Below are 15,518 nucleotides of genomic sequence, written 5' to 3'. Positions count from 1 at the left end.
GCAGCCAACTCCTCTGTGGAGGCACACATGGTCGACATTTTGCAGCTTGATGTTCATATATCTAAGCATAGATTTATGACAACCTTGTTGGTAGTCATATGCTCTTGAGAACTGCAAACCAAGTTGCTTGTTTGCATTTATTGATGGTGTATATTTTGTTTATGTTTTATAGTATCGTGGATCTGTAAAGCTAAATTTAATCCTGTTTCTTTATTACCTGTGTGTTGGTAATTTTATCTTTTCAACTGTCTCATATTCTGTATGAAAATGATTTTTTTTTTTCTAATTTGCTAACTTTAAATCAGTTGCTTTAGCACATCTTAGGTAGGTGATAGACACTGTGAAAATGTGAGCTAGAAACCTGGTTACCCCGACACATTTTCACTGTCTCTGTCATGCTGTATATGGGAACACCTCAGGATGGACACATGGAAGAACACAGATTGCAACAGCTGGCCTAACCTCCCATTTGAATCAGTGGTGAAAGGCAGGCATCACTGAAGGATAACTCAGAATGGAAACCTCCTATCTCAAGGGCTTGGTATTACCTGCTATGCATTGAGTGTAAGTCTGCTGACACACTTGTATTGTTTACTCTGTTATGGTACTGAGGTCGGCTACCCCAATCTTGATGCTGTACATAATGATTAAAATGTATGCTTTCACATCCCTCCCCTATATTCTTATTCTGTGATCTGTGGGCCACTAAAGACAGAAGAGCACTATTTCCACAGGAGTACAGCCATGTCTGCCAGGGGCAATGTTTTAGAGAGATTTAAATAATGCCCAGACCCCATTATATTAAAAAAAAAAAAAAAAAGAAAAGTTAGAGGGCTGTGTGAGCTATGGCTTTATTTTATTGAGTGTTGCACTGTGCTGCATTGAAAGGCAAGTAATAGAAATTATGGAGGCAAGGTAAGTGTGTGTGACTTCACTCTGACAGCAACTCCAGAAAAGTTTAACACTGCATGCAGGAAGATGGTGTGTATCAGAGTAGCAAGGTACAATAAAAGCTTCCACTGTTGATTTGGTAAATATTTAAAATGCTGTTCACTGACAGTATGTATTTGACAGCTTTTCTATTGTATCAGTTCATAAAAGTTTTATTAGCCATTGTGTTGCTTCTGTGGGAATCCTCGAAACAGGAAATGTTTCCAGATGGCAAATTTTAAATGAAATAATGCATTCTTCTACATTAAAAGCCAAGCAGAACCCAGGAGATCAATATGGAATTGGATCCAGATGCCCACAAGAAGCTGAGGTGGATGATGACAAGGAAGATGATGTAGAAGACAGCAGAGAGGAGACAGAACATGAAGATCAGGAAGAAGATGATTCATACAGCTTTTGCAACAGTCCTGACAGTTTGTATGCCAGTATACCTGATGATCTTGAAGAGAACAGAAGAGACCACCTTTTCTGTAAGAGGCCACCCCCTCCTCCCCCTCGAAATCTGCCTGGCATCCTAAGACAGGACAATCTGCACAGTTTATCACAAGGTACGATATTAGGAGGAAAATAACCCCAGATACAAACACGTGCAAGTGCAGACTAGGTGCTGCTGTAGAGATCATGGATGATCACTTCTTCTAACAGCAGTAGCTAGGCAGTATGGCCCCAATTCTGCAAAGCAGGCATGTGCATATGAACTTTGCTGCATCAAGATATTCATGACCGGGTATGTCAGTTAATGCTGTGGTATGGGCTGCTGAGTTCAGGTTTTCCTCACGCTGTCCATCTTGGAGACCTGACAGATAATACACGATGCATTGGATTTACAAGAGAGGCTTGAAACAAAAGATTGAGCTTGTATTTTTGTCAAGTTGGCTTAAGCATTTACCATTTAAAAATACTAAATACTATCTTGATTTAGTACAGTTTGGAATTTCACAGGTAGAGTTAATAGAAAGTGACTGTGTGGAGAGAAATAATAGTAATTTATTACACTTTAGCCAATGTTGTGGTTAGAAGGCAAAAGTTATATTGTGTTGCAGATTGAAAAGAGAGAAACTGTGACCTTCCATGAAATGCTTTGCCTTTTTTTTTTCTTTATTCTTTGATACTTCTGCCCCAGATTGTAAATCTAAAATTTAGTATTGTAGTTTGATTCAAGTGATGAAAAGCCCAAAATAGTATTTGCATCCATTTCAGAAGAGATGATTATAATTTTTCTCATTGGGAAGAATAAGTATGCAAAACAATTCAAGCTTAAATACCAGTCTTAAAGAGTCACATAAGGAAAAAACCCTTCTTATTTGTCATGGACACTACGGATAAGTGTGCACACAAATTGCTTCTGTTTCTCCACTTAATGAACTCTGTTTTTAAATGTGGTATAACCTATTAGAGTCTTAAATTACCATCACCGAGCACTTTGAAGTTCACATAAGTAGATAGAAATCATTTTCTAGCCTTATAGCCTGCTCTAGGTTTTCTCCCAGTTTTCTGCTGTGAAAGAAAAAGCCAGCTATATGAAGGAAGTCATAGGTGGATTCTAAGAGAAAGAGGGTCAGAATAAGATTAATGTTAAAAAGATGCATTTTGCTTCCCATTAAATACTCAACTGCAGCTATAGGTGTTCATAAATTGAGGGGTCAGGCTTGGCATACAGGATTTGTAGGCGTATGTTTGATATAAATGACTCTTGGAATAGCTGTCACATGGCTGTACCATCATGTAGTAATATGAACCTCTCTGCCAAATGCTGGTTGTCTGTATGTGGGTTCCAGCAGAGAAAGCTTCTCAACTACCTAGTATCCTGTGCTGAATCCTGTGCTGGTAAGGCAGAGATTGTCTAAAAATGCTTCGGTGTGAATAGTTCAGGAAAATTCACATCATGTCTTAAATGAAGTGTTACCCTTGGTTTTATCATGGGGGAATGGAGGGTGGGGAGTATCAGAATTCCTCTGAATGAGGGTAATGCTTGCTTTCAAAGAGGAGTTCTAATGAGTCGTGCTATGTATTTTTAGTTAGTTGCTTGCTTTAGGTGTTGCTGTGGAATACACAAAAGACAAGTCCCCTCTTTCTTAAGTCTTTGTTTTGGCAGTGGCATGTCAGTGTCCCCTGTGGGAGTTAAAAGAAAGAATATCCTACAGAGGAAGAAACAGAACTTTTATGGTGACATGGAAACAAAATACTTCTCATATTAAATATGGCAGGTGTATTAATCCCACTTGTTGTTTTAAAACATTTTTATATCTTAGCCAGAATACATATTGATAGTACGTATTAATAATATGTCCCAGTTATAAATGACACATCCCATTTCTAAATGTGTCCCACTTGCAAAGATTGTTTAGCTCCTATGAAGCCATAAACAGATAAAACAGTTCTTTAAATAGCAGCCAAAGGATTGACTATGTAGTGACCAGTAGTGACCATGGCCTAGTTTAGCAGATCCACGTGTACAGGCAGTACATTACAACATGAGGGAAACGTGACTCAGTACAAGAATCCAAGGCAGGACTACTGTTTTTGGAGGAAAGATGGGCAATCAGCACAAGGAAGCTACAGATATTTACGGGAACACCAGCCTCAGTAAGAGCTTCTAGCTCTTAGCAGTTTATGGAGTTTTTAAAGACAAATCAAACCAAACCCAGGTATCAGGAAACTCATCCTGATGAGTTCCTATTAATGCTGTAAAATGTACAAGCTAAAGGAAAGCAAGTTCTGAGTAGTTGTATTAAGAACTATGAACTGTAGGGAGTACAGACTGTCAGGGAAGTAACTGAAGGAAAGGGGGGTAGGGTGGGGTAGATAGTCTTAGCATAGATTATAAGAGGCCATAAATCCCCCTAGCAATCCAGGAGACAGTGACCTGCTGCATCACACAGACACACACAAGTCTATGAGACCGGACGGGATACACCCGAGGGTGCTGAAGGAGCTGGCTGGGGTGCTCGCCAGGCCACTTTCCATCATTTACCAGCAGTCCTGGCTGACTGGGGGGGTCCCGGCAGATTGGAAATCAGCCAATGTGACACCCATCTATAAGAAGGGTCAGAAGGATGATCCAGGAAATTACAGGCCTGTCAGCTTGACTTCGGTGCCCGGGAAGCTGATGGAGCAGCTCATCCTGAGTACCATCACACAACACATGGGGGACAACCAGATGGTCAGGCCCAGTCAGCATGGGTTCATGAAAGGCAGGTCCTGCTTGACAAACCTGATCTCCTTTACGACAGGGCAACTTGCTCGATGGATGAGGGAAAGGCTGTGGATGTAATGTACCTTGATTTTAGCAAGGCCTTTGACACCATTCCCTACAGCATTCTCCTGGCAAAACTGGCTGCTCGAGGCTTGGATGGGCACACACTTCACTGGGGAAAAAAATTGTCTGGATGGCCGGGCCCAAAGAGTTGTGGTGAAAGGAGTTAAATCCAGTTGGCGGCCGGTCACGAGTGGTGTCCCCCAGGGCTCGGTGTTGGGGCCACTCCTGTTTAACATCTTTATTGATGATCTAGACGAGGGGATCAAGTGCACCCTCAGTCAGTTTGCAGATGACACCCAGTTGGGTGGGAGTGTTGATCTGCTCAAGGGCAGGGAGGCTCTGCAGAGAGACCTGGACAGGCTGGAGCCATGGGCTGAGGCCAACTGGAGGAGTTTCCATAAGGCCAAATGCCGGGGGATGCCCTTGGGCCACAACAACCCCCAGCAGCCCTACAGGCTTGGGGAGGAGTGGCTGGAGAGCTGCCAGTCAGAGAGGGACCTGGGGGGGTTGATTGACAGCCGGCTGAACAGGGGCCAGCAGTGTGCCCAGGTGGCCAAGAAGGCCAATGGCATCCTGGCTTGTGTCAGCAATAGCGTGGCCAGCAGGGACAGGGAAGGGATCTGACCCCTGTACTCGGCACTGGTGAGGCCGCCCCTCGATTCCTGTGTTCAGTTTTGGGCCCCTCACTACAAAAAGGACATTGAATGACTCGAGCGTGTCCAGAGAAGGGCAACGGAGCTGGTGCAGGGTCTGGAGCACAGGTCCTACGGGGAGCGGCTGAGGGAACTGGGGGTGTTTAGTCTCGAGAAGAGGAGGCTGAGGGGAGACCTCATTGCCCTCTACAGCTACCTGAAAGGAGGTTTCAGAGAGCTGGGGATGAGCCTCTTTAACCAAGTAACAAGCGATAGGACAAGAGGGAATGGCCTCAAGTTGTGCCAGGGAAGGTTTAGACTGGATATTAGGAAGCATTTCTTACCAGAAGGGGTTGTTGGGCGTTGGAATGGGCTGCCCAGGGAGGTGGTGGAGTCCCCATCCCTGGAGGTGTTTAAGAGTCGGGTTGACATAGCGCTGAGGGATCTGGTGTAGTTGGGAACGATCAGTGCTGGGTTAGCGTTTGGACTAGATGATCTTCAAGGTCCTTTCCAACCTAGTTGATTCTGTGAAATTTCATTTATGCTGTGAGGGCCTTTTAAGATCTTTTTCACCTACTCCTACAGTACACCTTAGCAAAGTCCTCAAAACCAGGTGGGATATTGAAGATGTAGGAAAGGCAAAATCTAACATTTTCCAAAATAAGTTTTAATTCTTAAGTTATTGTTGCAACAGCTAACAAATAGCCTGCCTTTCCAAAATGTCAGGGGCCACATGTTTCACTTACTTGGCTTCACCATTAAAGGACATGTTCATGTGATTCTTGTGGGAGCAACTGATGACTAAGCCTCTATTTTTTGATAATGTGATATGAAGTTTTGAGCAGGCCCTGAAGTTGGATTTATTACTTCGGGACATTCTCTCTAGTGACTTAGCGATCAGAAACCTCTGAAAAACAGGGTGCTTTAGTTTAAAAGTGAAATTAGGTCTCTGAGTTATTTTAGGAAACTCTAAAGCCTTAAATTGTCCCAATCTCCTTTCTTTACCCTATATATGGAACACAATTCCTTTTTTTTTTTTTCAGAGAGGAAATTTGTGGAGAACAGAATTGAAAGAGAGTGTGGTGATGGACTCATAACAGCATGCTACAGACAAGACCAAGATACATGCGAGGGAGATGGCGAGGAGGAACACCTCTACACTTTTGCAAAACTGGATGAATCTGTGTACGATTTCATACTGGCTGAGGAGGAGGAAGAGAAAAGGAAAGAACGCAGGTCTTTTATCATGAACAGGCCACCAGCACCTGCCCCTCGTCCCATATGTTCACTGGTCAGAGAGGAGAACACTCCTTATATAGTACAAGGTTAGTGCTGCTGCTTTGTAAATATTTGCTGGTAGAATATAGATGTGTCTCTTCTATTTGATGACAAATATTTTTTTAAAAGCCTCAGATCCTTGTTAAGCTACTTTCAAACCAACAAATTGATTGATTCAGCCAACCTCTTCTCACCTTTCAAATAAACTGAGAACACCTCTGACTAATGTTCATTTTCAATTTGCATCTCATATAGCATCATTTTTTTTGTTTAATTTTACAGAAATTATGACAGTATGATGGAAAACTAAGAATTACTGAGCTAGCTGTGAGTGTGTCTCTTTTAATGTTGTGATATAGAATATGCTATTTGAGTTGCCTTTCAGTTTCTTTATCAAAATGTTTTTACTTAATTCTAAGAGAGAGATTTTAGCCATTTTTTTTCTGATGAGAACAGTAGGGAGAAATACTTGTGTGAGAACTCCTCTTTCAGATAGATATCCTTTCTGCAATGCAAAATGCTAGAAAAGGCCACTTGAGGGAGGATTATGTCCAGTTACCATTTGTGTGAAAACTGGAGGACATTTTTGCACTTAGGAAATGTAAGGCTGGAAGAGTTTTCTGGTATCTTGTTCAATTTACACTGAAGCTAAATTTCAAAGCAATAAAAGGAATTGCATTGAATCTACTGTGGAGATGTCTGTGTAAGCCCCAAATCCATACTGCCTGCTTTTCCAGCCGCCTCTACAAAATTCTGCTACTGAGTAAGAATATGCGTAAGAATCAATGGTAGAAAACCAGGCTGAGAAAGAATACCAGTAGATTGCTTACTCCATCCAGCGGGTGGTTTGCACTAAAACAGGATTAATACTACACAAATCATCCTACAAAATCAGAGGAGCACCTCTTTTTTCATACCTATTTCAGCCAGTGATTTATTTTATTCTTCCTAGCCAGTTCTCTTCCTCCAGTCTGTATAACTCCACCTCAGGGCCAGAATGCATGAGTTAATGCGTTCATCATTTAGTTGCTCTTCCTTCATCATGTTCAGGAGGTATAAATAAGACTCATTATAGTAGTCAAAGTATAATCCAAGAATGGATGTGTATAGAGGGCCTGTTACAACTACAAATGTCCTGAAATGGCTGCTCTTACTGAGATTGCTAGAGCAGTATCTCAAATCTCAGTCCATCATCATAGACAGGCCAGTGACTTGAAAACCCTTACCATGAAGATGCGTTATTTGGGAGACTGCTTTTACTGTCTTTTATTGCACTAGAGTGTTTCTGCATTGTCTACCCGAACTGTTCGCTAAGGAAGAGACTATCAGAGGAACTGCTTTGATGGGGCTGTGGTTCTTTTACACAACCTATGTATATACACATGCGTGCATCCCCAAGGTTTTTAGCTTTGCTTTTATAAGCAGGTAGTGATAGACAAGTTAGTTTCCTGTTGTCTTGTGAAATCAGCCTCTGGCTGAAGTTCATTTACTTACACAATAAATGAAAAAAGTGGGAGTGCTTCAAGAAAGCTTCACTTGATCACACAAGCCTCTGTTTTGCCTGGCTGTCTTGCTAGTTTCAGATCTGGAGTTTCTCACTCTCCTGTTTTATGCAGGCGTTCCTGAGATAGACAGTGACATTTTAGACAGAAGATTTTTCTTGCTACTTGGATTGGCAATTTTCATCCTTCTCCACAGGGGCTGAAAAATTCTTCATCCAGTCCAGCAACATACCAGTTTCCAGTTTAATATATTAAAACTGTTTATAATCAGGGGAAAAAAAAAATTTAGCTGTAAGAACCAGAAAATTTTATCCCAGTCCATCATTAAAATCTGCATATGTTTGCAGCCATTGCTTTATAATTTAATTGGTGTAAATTAAATTACTCTGGCTAGTGTGTACACACATTTTTCATCTCTCAAATAAATTAGTGATAGTTTCAGATTTTGTTTTCATATGTTAAAAAGAGCATTGTGGAAGTTGCAAAGCCAGATAATCAAGAAGTTAGAATTTAGGCTAGTTATGCTGTTATACTACTTTCTCCCTGCCACAAACATTACAGTACAGTCCTTGAGTATATATCCATGTGCTGCTATTTATCACAGATACTTTGTTTCATCTAGTGTTTAGAGTGGGTGAGCATAAGATGCAAAACTCTTCAGTGCTTTTCATTCCCATTTCTGTTTAAAATAGAATTCATGCCTGCCTTAGGGTTCAGTGTGTTGTTTCAGACCCTTATGCAGTAAACTTTGTTCTGTATCCATTGGTTTTTTGAATGCCCCGTACAAAGTAACTAATCTTGAGATTAACAGCATTGTATAATACTGCATTCATTCAGAGCAGAGATCCCATTTATTTCAGTGGCCACTACGAGTGCTTAGAACTTCAAACTAAATCATTAGTGTTGTCCAGTCAGCACCCTAATGTCAAGGATTCATGAGCTGGGTTAAATAACTTGTCTGGGGTTATGCTGGGGCTTTGTTGGAGAGAGAAGTCCTGTTCAAGTGAATTTCCATGAAAGCTTTCACCACACATCAAAGTCCATGAAGTTACAAAAGAGTATCTTCTTTAAACAAAAGCAGCAGTGTTCCATGAGACTAGCAACAAAGACAGTGAATAGGTAGACCTTTTTGCAATTAAGTAGCTTTGAAATATATGGAAGCTCAAGTTTACACCAGGTAAAAAGCCTGCTCTGTGTAGATTACCACTTGGTGCTCTGCAGAATAGGATAGTGGAACTGTTGATCTACAAACATGGAACTTCACCAGCCTGTTTTTAGAGTCTCTTTCAGAGCAGGGTTCACACTTCAAAACTTAGACAGTAGACACTCAGAGATGCAAGTTGTCCTAGCTGAACTACTGCAATTTACAGTTTGAGCATTGAACCTGAATTTGCTGACAAATAAATTCTGGGAAACATGAGCAGGTTGCAGGATTTAAAACATAGCGTTCTCATCGCTTTTACTCAGTTTCAATTATTCTATTTTCAAATTTTAATGAACTTCCAAACTGCTGGCTTGAACACTGCTAAACGTACTGCATCTTTAACAAACAGAGTACATTTGTTCTTTAATTTAGACCACTGCAAGAATTCTGCCTTCTGTGTGAAAGGCTCATCAACCAATGGAGCTGCAAATTGGTGCCAAATAGCTTGTTGTCCAGATGGCGTGCACTCTTACTGTGCTCCCTTTCCATTCCTGAAGTGCTTAGTATTCCTCTGTAGGTTATTTTGGTGTTTTTTCAATTGTGTGCTGCCAAAACAACTGTTAAATAAATGTATGAAGGTGATGTGTTTTCAGTTTACAGTGCAATTTTAATGTTCCGTGTTGATACCAGATTTGGTTGAGCTGGCAACCGGGGTCCCCCATGTATTCTTAGGACAGGTGCATGACTTTCTGTAATGCCTCCCTACCATTTCTGAAGTCTGACCTACCAGGACGGCCTCAGGGCTTAAGGAGTACATTACTGTCCTGGTTTGATCATTCACCTCTTATCAGAGACCACTAGTCTAAGAGGGGTTCTCTGCAGCAAGAACACGTGTCCTACAACAGCATAAATAAAACTGTACGCTATAGCCTTTGTTCCTTTGCAAACCTCTCCCAAATCCCTGAAGGAATGCATTTCCCCTCTGTGCACTGGAAACATTTTACTGTTGAAAGATGGCTGTCTGTGGGACTTCACACTAGGGTTAAAAGCAGAAAAATATGTTTCCCGGTTACTATCCCAGAAGAGAATAGCATTCTCATTGCTCATCAAAATCACAGCGTATGCAGAAAAAGTAGCAGCCAGTGAATATCTTTAGGGAGGCAGAATAGCTCATGTACAGAATAGACAAATCCAAATGAAATGAAAAAACAAAATCCAGGACAGAACTGTTAGTGTCTTGGAAAATTATCAGGCTGATTACTGGGAACTATAGTGATTGCATCTTGAGTTAATAATTCTATTATGCAGATTGTTTAAATGCTCTAAAGCAGGGGTTTCCAAATTGAAGCCTCAGAGCCCATGCAAACTGCAAAGCATTTATGTCCCACAGAGGGATTTTGTAGTACTCTCCTACAGTGAGCATAAAGTACTGCACTGCAGATGAATTTCGCTATATATCCTCAACTTAAGGGTGTTTTTTTTCTGTTAATAAAATACTAGGAACCACTGGCAGCTATCTTGGAGCACTTAGACTGTTTTTATACACTGAGTTGGGAAGTGTTATACTGGCTTGATCCACTGTATTTATTCAATCAGATTTTTTGCTATCTCAACTTTGATAGATTGAAACAGCTACTGAATAGGGTGCACAGAGAGAAAATATTTATAGGATGCTGCCTGGTTGAAAAGCAAACTGTTCTAAATAGCGTATTTCAGGTAGAATCAGATACAGAGTCTTCCCCTTTCTGCTTTTCTCTACTAAAGGAAAATGGGACTGCAGAAATATATTCAGGTTTTACAAGCTGCAGCAAATATTCTTGAGTATATTGCAAGAGTCCTTCCAACTTCCATAATTCACTACATTAAATTTCTGACAAGAGCAACAGTGGGAGACTTCACTGTGTATGGTTCAGCAAGTACATTGGCACTGCCTTCTGAACAGCATCGTAAACTAACCGCTGGTACCTATTCTTCTTGCTCGCTCTTTACCCCTTCTATAAAAAGGGGTTCTGGTATTACTTTTATTATCTTGTTTCAGCGTAGGGAAGTCATCTCCTGTGTAATTTCCTGAGGTCCCTCCCTGACCAGGGTTGCTAGAATTCTAACAGATTTGAGCTCATATTTGAGAGATTCAGAATCTCACTGCAAATTATGAAGAGAATTGCTGGTGAGCATGTGTTTATTTTTGGATTATTCTTTTTACATTGTCATTACACTGTGATTCTTTTTAAAGTAATTTTACTTTTGATCTGGGAAAACTGATTTTTCAATCTCAACTGACTCATTATGTGGAAGTGGAAGGTAGAGGCTGACAACAGCCTGTGTAAGTTGTGATGAGTGGATGTGATGCTGTAGCTGAAAAACTCAAACAGCATGCGTTAGGACACTGCAAATAGCGGAGTGGCATGGCAGTTTGATATTTCCACAAGTGTGTTTGACATCACCTAGTCTTTATTCTGATGAAATGACTGTTGTGTGTTCTTGCAAATATCTTGAGTGTCAGGCAGCACATTTAGAACAGATCAGAACTTCTGTACCAGTTTAGATGTGGTCATGCTGTTTTTCTCAGACCAGTGCAGTTAAAACTGGCCAGTCTTTTTTCCCCTTGCTTTCATTCAGAACCAATGCTACCAGGACAAGACAGCTTCTGGGGCTGGAGCCTTTGTTACCTAGCACAGCACAGCCATCCCTCTTCTACAATGCTTGGACCTCACTAGACCAGACTTGTGAAGCATGCTGATACACTTTTGTTCTGTGCTCAGCTGTGTTGCCTCAGAAAAATAAAAAAAGGTCATACTGTTTACAGTATCCCATTTCCTTAGTTGATTTAATGTTATGAATCACTAGAATTTTTTTGTTTGATCTTAAATATGTGAAATATTTTGTATAAATGTTGGGGGAGTCCTTAATCATCTCTCACAAAACTTACTGGTTAGCATTGGATTGATGACCTCTGTCTAGTCATCGTGCTGAGTGATGCTCAGTATGTTAGCAAACAAAACAGACAAAAAAAAAAAAAGAGATCTAAAAAGATGTGAACAAACATCTGCAGAGTTCTCATCTCCTGAATAATAAGCATCATTCTACTATATTCTTTCCTTAGTATTCTCTGTGTATTTGTCATTCCTTGCTGTGCTACATCTAATTTATAATCTAATACCTACCAGAAAAAGAACTTGAAAGTTTTATTTGTCTAGGTATTATGTGCACACAGTTTAAATGTTAAAATGTTTAAATAATAGGGAAAAAAATGGAGTGGGCAAAGATAGGAGTCTGCAACACACAACCCCTCATTCTCCATTCTTCCATTAATCATAAATTAATTGCATGACAATTCTAAAATGAATGAAGCAAAAACCTACTAAGATAGGAAGCTTACAAACTCACTGTGATTTGCAACTGAGTTGAGATGTGTTAATAAGTGCAACCCTAGTGGATTAATTAATTTGCATTATCACTTAGCCTTGTGTTTCTATAAAGATTTTGTTCCCCTGGATTTTAATTTTGAATGTTTCCTAAATAAAACAGTCATGGAGATAGATAATTTTGTTCTGAACATCAGCTCAATGAAGCTGATGAATAAAATGCATCTTGATTTTTCTCTGAGCAAACTGAATTCAAATTAGTGATATTTACTGATTATTTTTTTTTTTCATTGTGTCTTTTCTCCTTCGTGTCTGTTCTGCTGAAAGTGTTAAGTAGATGAGTATTAGGTATGATTAGCTCACATATTCTTCCAGAGGGTACATTCATTGGTCTAGTTTTATTTGAATCGCTAGTATATAGTGGCAAACTGTTGTTTGATTTTTAGAGGTAACTTGCTAATACAACAAATTAGGCAACATCCCTCATAGTTTTAATAAGTAAAATGTAAATTAGAAACCATACCTTGGTTGATCACTGCTTCTTAACTAATATGAGTTGTCCTCTCTTATAATGTAACTCTCTCCATGTTTTGATTACCTCTGTTTCTAATTATATCACTTCTTACTGGCCTTATCACTAAGCAATTTTTGAAATGTCATAGTGCATCCATCATTCTTTACCGTTATGGCTTTGTGTTGGAACCTCAATTAATTCTGAAAATCAAATTCCTGTTCTTTTTGTCAACCTGCTGCTGTTGTAAAGAAAAAGTAATTCCCTTTCTAGACCCTTTATATTCATCACAGTTTCTTGCAGTGTCTGCCTATAAAACATTCTTACTGGTACACGCTTATATACAAGAGACATGGGTGTCAAATGTTTCTAGCCCTTCTATTTGTGGTGATAACCACATTTCAAGCCTCATAGCATTATTTACCTGCATGTGCAGACAGCATGAAACAACATCTGCAGGTAATCTGATTGTGATAAAAAAGGCAATTCAGAGTTCCTTTGATCCCACTCACTTTCCAAGCCTTCTGTTAGGGACTTTCCCAGAGTTCAGCATATTTGCCACAAAATTTGCATTTTGTCACACTTTTAAAATGTTTTTTAGGTTTCTTGTCCTACTAGAAAATATTGCAGTAGTTTCTTAATCTCTGAGTTTGCTTTACTGGAGAAATATTGAGGATACATTATACCCCTAAAAAGTGATCTTACTATTTAAGACATAAAAATGTATGGAGGGCATGCAAAGAACTTCATCTGTGTCCTGTAGCAACTGAAGGGAGGAGAGGGAATGAAGTGAAATTACTTATTAGTTCTCTCTGCCTCCTTTTCTGAGAAACTGAGAGGAGATACATCATAACCAAAAATTATATAGCATATATCAGGTCAGGACATTTAATTTGTAGATTTTGACCTACAAGCATCTGTGGGTACTTCAGCCAGTCACAATGTGATTAAAAATTCAAAAGCACTCTCAGTTCATAAAAGGTGCACATTAAGTAAAAAATATTATAGAAGTACTCCAACTTTTTAAAATCAGATTATCTATGGAATAGAGGCTCTGAAAATACATGAACATATATCCTTCCTCAGTTGAAGGGCTGTGGCATTCTGACACTTTAAAAAAATGTCTGTATTAACATTACTTTGCTGAAGGAATTCATTCACCTTATCTTCCATGAGAAATAATGGTATTATGGTGCAAGATACCTGTTTCTTTCATTCCACTACTGTATTTGAGCAGTTCGTAAGTAATTAGAATGTGGGAATGAAAGAATAAATTGATGGAGTATTCCCTAAACCTGTGGTGTGTGCATACCACTTTCCAGGCATTCCAGAAACAGGAATTTGTTTTCATTGACCTCACCTACACTGAATACTTGCTGCCAGCTAAAATCACTTCAGCAAGATGAGGCATCTAAAGTGGTTTTAACAATTTTACTTTCAACTGGAAGCGTAATTCCATTTTTGATTACTCGAACACTACAGAACTCAGCAAAAATTTCAAAGCCTATCAATTAAAGTGCTTTCCAATCAGGGACATTGTTGAGTATATCCCTCCTTCTTATGCAGTAAAATTCCGGCTGTCTGCATTACCTCTGTGTTCTGGTTATTTTAATTTCTTCTTTAAAAAGAGACCACTATTTCAAATCTAGAAGAAAACACTGCAACCATATTTAGCAGGATTCATTGAGAATTACAGAGAAGAGTATTACACAAGTTAAAGTCTAACAGTGTTAGACTGAAGCTAGAGACATAACATCAGCAGAATGTGCTGCCTGTATATTTCATTTACTCTCTCCATTTAGCCTGAGAACATTTTAAGGAACATCAAGTCCCCAGCTGTTTTCATTCATCATCACCTTCCATACAAGTCTACTCAGGATTTAGCATAAAGACTTTATTCTGCAGCATAGAAAATACATGCTTAGGAACTGCTCCTTCATCACCTCTGCGTGTAGTATATGTAGAGTTTTGATGTGACAGTGGTCTTGATCGTCTGTTTTAGAGGTTTCACCAAGAGAAGCAGATGCATCATACAAGACAGCCTGAGCAGGCTGAGAGGGAGCAAATCAAGGTCCACTGGGTTTCCCTGGTCAGCAGGAGCAAGAAGCCAGGACTCCAGGGTACCATGCAGAGCATGCCTGCCCTGCCACTTGAGCAAATGTTGCACTGGGACTTGGTCCCCAAGCAAATATTTGCCCCATTGAACCGGCATGTTTGCTGCATTGCAGTGACCTCAGATTACTTAATGTGACAAAATTATTTTAGATCATCAGTTGTTTAGCAAAAATTAGAACTGAGTCTTAAGAGGGAAAGCCTATATGGCAGTAGCTAAGTCAGAAACCAAGCAGTTCCCACCTTCTGGGTTTTATATATGCTGCCAGCAGAAGTATGACTGCAGCATTTCAGGATGTATCCACAGAATCAACTAGGTTGGAAAGGACCTTGAAGATCATCTAGTCCAAACGCTAACCCAGCACTGATCGTTCCCAACTACACCAGATCCCTCAGTGCTATGTCGACCCGACTCAAACACCTCCAGGGATGGGGACTCCACCACCTCCCTGGGCAGCCCATTCCAATGCCCAACAACCCCTTCTGGAAAGAAATGCTTCCTAATATCCAGTCTAAACCTTCCCTGGTGCAACTTGAGGCCATTCCCTCTTGTCTTATCGCTTGTTACTTGGTTCAAGAGGCTCATCCCCAGCTCTCTGCACCCTCCTTTCAGGGAGCTGTAGAGGGCGATGAGGTCTCCCCTCAGCCTCCTCTTCTCCAGACTAAACACCCCCAGTTCCCTCAGCCGCTCCCCGTACGACCTGTGCTCCAGACCCTGCACCAGCTCCGTTGCCCTTCTCTGGACACGCTCGAGTCATTCAATG

General features: G+C 40.3%; 1 protein-coding gene across 1 annotated transcript in view; it reads left to right on the top strand.

Moving 5' to 3' along the window:
- Positions 1-15,518, top strand: part of BANK1 (B cell scaffold protein with ankyrin repeats 1) — a 138,849-nt gene that overhangs the window by 108,525 nt on the left and 14,806 nt on the right. The window contains exons 10-11 of the mRNA XM_026847935.1: positions 1,203-1,499; positions 5,886-6,167. Coding sequence (XP_026703736.1) covers positions 1,203-1,499; positions 5,886-6,167 — 579 coding nt within the window. The remainder of the gene's footprint in view (positions 1-1,202; positions 1,500-5,885; positions 6,168-15,518) is intronic.

This window comes from Athene cunicularia (assembly GCF_003259725.1).
Source record: "Athene cunicularia isolate RWA chromosome 4 unlocalized genomic scaffold, athCun1 chr4_part2, whole genome shotgun sequence".
Lineage (NCBI taxonomy): Eukaryota > Metazoa > Chordata > Aves > Strigiformes > Strigidae > Athene > Athene cunicularia.
This window is presented reverse-complemented; position numbering and strand designations above follow the sequence as displayed.